Here is a 5,870-nt window from a genome sequence, read left to right on the forward strand (position 1 = left end):
TAAATATAATCTTAAGCAATAAGTTTTAATCAGCACAAAGATGTGGAAAATGAATGTAGGGAAACTAATAAGTTGTGTCAGATAGAAACCTATTGATATTCATGTTAGAGTAATGAAGTCAATAGACATAACAGTACACCTACTGACAACAACTCTAATACCTATAGTTAGTCATAATTATACCCTGCAAATATCACTCAGGAAAAATGAAAAGTGGGAGCTGATTTCTCTTTTATTGTCAACATGACAATGCTTTGAACTAGTGCTAAAAAAATCAATGCAATTTTTCATCTCTTGCTTAACTTTGACACATTTCCCTTTTGTATCTATTTTTTCAAGCATATATTTATTCAGATTTTATGAACACTGCCTATTTCCTAGAAAAATTATTTTAACATGGGAAAAAACACAAAGGAAATTATAATCATCCCCAAATTTCTGGAGATCTTGAATTTTCACCTAGTGCTTTGACCAATGGTTTTTAACCTCTAGGTTGCAACTCCTTGAATGAAGGACCTTTTCACAGTGGTTGCATTTCAGATATTTACATTAGTATTCATAAGAGTAGCAAAATTATAATTATTAAGTAGTAACTACAATAATTTTATGATTGAGGTTAGCACAGAATGAAGAACTGTGTTAAAGTGTGGTAGCATTATGAAATTTGATAACCAGTGCTCCAGACCATGTGGTGGCAATTGGCTATGTGATATGACACAGAATTCATACAGAAATTGTGTCTGCACAGCATAAAAGCCTCTTGTCAAAAATGATCTTGTAGGTGGACATAGTTACGGTCACCTGCTATTCTAACCCTTGAAAGGCTGTGTGGGAGAGGATCAAAACATCATTCTATAGGCATCTTACCTACAACTAAGACCTTGTTCAACCACTGAACAGTACAAAAATTAATTGAAAGAAAAGAACTGAAAAAAGTTTATATCTTGATAATTAAAAAGTTTATTTTCAATAATAAAAATAAATAAAAGGATTTATAGGAAAATTATTATGGCATACAAATATAAATGTATAAGTTAATCTTTTATTTACATAGTTATTTAATCTGAAATATTTATATAAATAATTGCATTTATGCATTTACTAATATATTACAGTTTGACACTAAGAGAAAAGCATATAATATAGACACACACATATAATAGTAAAGTTGTATGTTATAAATAAGTGAGACAATGGAAATTACTGAATACTGGTGAACAAAAAACCTAAAGTGATACATTCCCCCATAGAGGTTAATTATCATTACTTATCTAAAGCAAAGTACATTTGGGACCAAGTCTCTTCAGTATGAAGTGTACAGATGATTATCAACAAATGTGTTTCAAAAACCAAACATTCTAATTAGAAAAACATGGACAAAAATAGAATGTTGATCAATAAGTAGGTGATTATTGTGATTTCAATGCATATGAGTCTCTTGGGCTTATGTGTTTGAATGCTAGGGACTCAGTGGATAGAACAGTTTGGTAAGGACTAAGAAGAGTGGCCTTTTTAGAGGAAGTATGTCACTGGTGTTTGGGCTGGGCTCTGATAGTTGAAAAGCCTAAGCCAGGCCTTGTATCTCTCATTCCGTGTGGATACAATGTAAAAATCTCAGCTACTTCTCTAACACCATGTATGCCTGCTACCATGCTATCTGTGATGATAATTATAAACTAAACTTCTAAAATTGTAAACAAGATCCAATTAAATGGTCTTTTTAAAAAAATAAAAATAAAAAGAGTGGCCATGGTTATGGTGTCTCTTCCTAGCAATAAAACAGTGACTATGAAAGTATTTACACAAATTACAGAATTTTCTTACTTGGAAAATCACATAGTCATTTAAATGAATGAAATGAAGATAGGGTACTCAGTAATATGGCACTTATATCTATGTAAAGCTTAAGGTTCAAGAATTCCCAGTACTGATTTCTGATGTATTAAACTAAAAAATAGTTAAGTATATGAAAGTCAAGTTCCTGTTTTATATAAATCATATACATTTCTATTCATTTTAAAGCCTAGAAATATATATGTTTACTTATTTAGATTACTGTTTCTCCAGAGAAGAAATAAGAAAAACATTGTGAGTTTCTAAATTTAAATTATATATGTTTCAGGTATCTTTATAAACACTTATTTTCTTTTCATTTATGTATATTTGTGGGCATGTGAATGGTTGTCCATGCAGAAGAGCATCTTAGATCCTCTGAAACTGGAGTTACAGCTGGTTGTGAGATGTATGTATGGTTGCTAGGACCAAAACCTGGGTATTCTTTAAGACCATCTGCTCTTAAACAGAGTCATTTCTTTACCACATTTTCATTTTTTAATTGATTTACAAGAATTGTTTAATAGTTATAAAAAGAAAAGTTCTACATGGCATTCTAAATTATGCCATCTTCACATTTGTACGCATTGCCTTTTACATGCTTGCACAGAAGTTTAGTAACTATTGTGTGAAAAGTCTTTTCCTGGGCAACACACATGTCTATTCACGTTAGACAGGGAGACCACAACAGGCCAAAGGACAGCTGCCACCAAAGTCGAAATGAGTTTGATTGGGTTCCTTGATCACTGCAGCATAGTTGACAGCCTACAACAACAGGGAACCTGGAACACATTGCACTGTCTGAAGGCAACTCAACAGGTTGGAGTATCTTTTACAATTTCCTCATTTGGTCTAAGCCTTTTCCAGGAAGTTTGACTTGTTTTTTCTTACAAGTTCCTCCATGGTCTAAGCCTCAACCAGGAAGTTTAGCTTGTTTTTGCTTCTTCCAGGGAGCTAGTCTGGTCTCAACTTGGAATGTTTGATAGTGATTCTCAGCAACTTCTTGTTTATTCTCGGACCCTAGTGAATCTTGTCAGTTTCAGGAACTTTCTGAAACTATTTTAAGTTGTTTACCTTCTCTCTTAAGGAGCTTCCCTGCAGCATCAAATGTTTCAAACACAGAGGAACTTGCTATGTAACAGTAACTCAATTTGATCGTGAGTTTTCTCAGGACTCTTGCAAAGCATTATTCATATGCTATGTTATAAATATTAGATATACAATGAAGGTAGGTGAATACATAATAGATCCCTGAAAACAGACATAGTTCTCTTAAATTTCAAAATGAAAGAGTTTAACCACATTTCTCTCTCTGCACATTCTTCAGAAAAGCAACATAATTATCAACAGGATACCATCTACCAAAATTAAACCAAGTGAACAATTTAAATAGACCTATACACTGCAAAGAAATAGAAACTGTCATCAAAAGCCTCCCAGCCTAAAAAAATAAAGCCCAGGACAGGATGAATTTACTGCATAATTCTACCAGAACTTCCAAGAAGAGCTAATGCCTATACTCCTCAAAGTGTTCCACACAATAGAAACAGAAGGAACATTGTCAAATTCTTTTTATGAGGCTGCTGTTACTCTGAAACCAAAGACTCAATGAAGAAAGAGAATTACAGACTCACCCATGAACACAGATGCAAAAATACTCAATAAAATACTGGCAAACAGAATCCAAGAACACATCAAAAAAAAAAAAAAATCATTCACCATGATCAATTTGGCTTCATCCCAGAGATGCAGGGATGGCTTAACATATGAAAACCTATCAATGTGATTCATCAAAGAAATAAACTGAAAGAAAAAAATATGATCATCTCTTTAGATACTAAAAAAGCATTCAACAAAATCTAGCACCCCTTCATGATAAAGGTCTTGGAGAGATCAGGGTTACAAGGAACATATCTAAACTTAATAAAAGCAATATACAGCAAGCCTACGGCCAGCATCAAATTAAATTGAGAGAAAACCAAAGTGATTACCCTAGATAAGTCTGTCCACTCTCTCCATATTTCTTCAACATAATTCTTGAAGTTCTGGCTATAGCAATAAGACAACAAAAGGAGATCAAGGGGAGTCAAATGGGAAAGGATACTGTCACAATTTCTGAAGGAGTTATGCAAGCCCTTAACAAAGAAAAGAAACCATCATTTCTAACCAGATGTAAAACCTATGTACTACAATTATTATCAGTCCAGCAAGACATCCCAAATGTACAGTAGTGGCACTTTCATATTTTTGGTAACCAATAGCTTTCCCACTGGATTTATAGCCTTCTACAAGATTAAAATCATGCCTAGTATTATAAACCTAGAAAATAATAGACCCTAGGGGAAAACATACCATTGCCCTTTTCCTAAATCAGTATAATTTCTAACTGCATTCTAAGTATTTATTCTTATACCCATAGAGAGTTGTAGCTCTCATCATTCAAGAAATAAGCTTCTTCTCCTTTTGGTTTCATGAGTCAGGGTTTCTCTGTAGCTTTGGAGCCAGTCCTGGAACTAGCTCTTGTAGACAAGGCTGGCCTTAAACTCACAGAGATCCGCATGCCTCTGCCTCCTGAGTGCTGGGATTAAAGGCATGCACTGCCACCACCTGGCAAAATAAGCTGCTTTTTTACTTATGGAAAATACTATTGAAAAAATGTGGAGAGATTTCTAACTCTTCAAAATATGGAGAATATGTGACTCAGGCACAAGGTAGACAATTCCAACTGACATATCTGCAATATAAATCTCACTCCTTAGGTTCACAGAAAATCTCAGAAGAAATGGTGGAAAGATTGTTCAAGTCACAGGCCAAAGATACCAACTGTTGGATATCATCCTCCTGTACTTGAGGGAATATTTACCCATGATCCAGGAAATCTTAACAATGTTGTTGCCTGAATAAGAACAGCATAATTGTATCCAAACAATTGATATGTCTACCTAGAGCAAGAAAATCTCATAGGGATCATCCCTAGATGAAAGTTTCATGGAAGGAGGGTATTCACTCCAAGCTCAAGTTCTTATATAGTCTGGCCAACCCAGAGTGATCATCCCTGGGCACATATAAATATAAAAACACTAGCACTGTATGCATTCAGTAGGTTATAATGTGTATGCATAAATATGTATATTTATGTAACGAAGGTAATTAATTAATGATGAGTTTGGGAAGGAGGATAAGGCAGGTTGAGAGTGGTATAGATATAGTGGTATTGTATGAAGTTACCAAAACATAAAAATAAAAAAAAATGATGTTAAAAGGACCACAAGCGGCGCAGGCGCAGATGTGCGCGGGCAGCCAAGATGCCGGGTTCCAAGTATAAACCTGCGCCCCTGGCCACTCTCCCCCAAACCCTCAACCCAACCGAGTATGATGTGTCTCCAGAGACCCGAAAGGCGCAGCTCGAGCACTTGAGCATAAGGGCCCAGCTTAAACGGGAATATCTGCTTCAGTACAACAACCCCAAACGCCAAATGCACATCGAAGATCCTGCCTTGATTCGTTGGACCTATGCAAGATCAACAAATATTTATCCTAATTTCAGACCCACCCCCAAGAACTCACTTTTAGGAGCTGTGGTGGCATTTGGGCCCCTCATCTTCTGGTACTACATTTTCAAAACAGACAGGGACAGAAAGGAAAAACTTATCCAGGAAGGAAAATTGGACCGAACTTTGAATATCTCCTATTAAGTTTAGCAAGGATGACACTATCCTTGTATTAATAAATCTATTATCGCTGAACAGAAAAAAAAAAAAGGACCACAAGCTCAGAACCTCTTGCAGATCTAGAGAAACAGTCTGTATGTTAGAAAAGTTTGTAGGTCATTGTTATGCACATCCAGTTAAGGATGAATTGAAACAGAACATAAATTAAAAATTGTCTATGTTCTCACATTTGTGGACAAATATCTATTCTTTCTTACTATCCTCATCTTCAGTTGCAAAACCAGACAGCCACTCATAAATAAGTAAGTCAGATGTGTTCTGAAAAAAATTTGAAACTATAAGTGTTGGGACATTAAAAGGACGACA

The 5,870-nt window shown here is 35.0% G+C and overlaps 1 protein-coding gene across 1 annotated transcript; it reads left to right on the plus strand.

The window, feature by feature from the left end:
* The first annotated feature begins 5,118 nt into the window (after positions 1 to 5,118).
* LOC130868248 (NADH dehydrogenase [ubiquinone] 1 beta subcomplex subunit 4-like) lies at positions 5,119 to 5,574 on the plus strand. The gene has a single exon (XM_057760509.1). It carries the CDS (start codon positions 5,139 to 5,141, stop codon positions 5,526 to 5,528), a length of 390 nt encoding a protein of 129 aa, XP_057616492.1. The 5' UTR covers positions 5,119 to 5,138; the 3' UTR covers positions 5,529 to 5,574.
* The last annotated feature ends 296 nt before the right edge of the window (positions 5,575 to 5,870 follow it).

The sequence above is a fragment of the Chionomys nivalis genome, chromosome X, assembly GCF_950005125.1.
Source record: "Chionomys nivalis chromosome X, mChiNiv1.1, whole genome shotgun sequence".
In the NCBI taxonomy this organism is placed as follows: Eukaryota; Metazoa; Chordata; class Mammalia; order Rodentia; family Cricetidae; genus Chionomys; species Chionomys nivalis.

What these genes read in the sequence shown, in the direction of transcription:
- LOC130868248 (XM_057760509.1), top strand. Translation starts at nt 5,139, where the DNA reads ATGCCGGGTTCCAAGTATAAACCTGCGCCCCTGGCCACTCTCCCCCAA.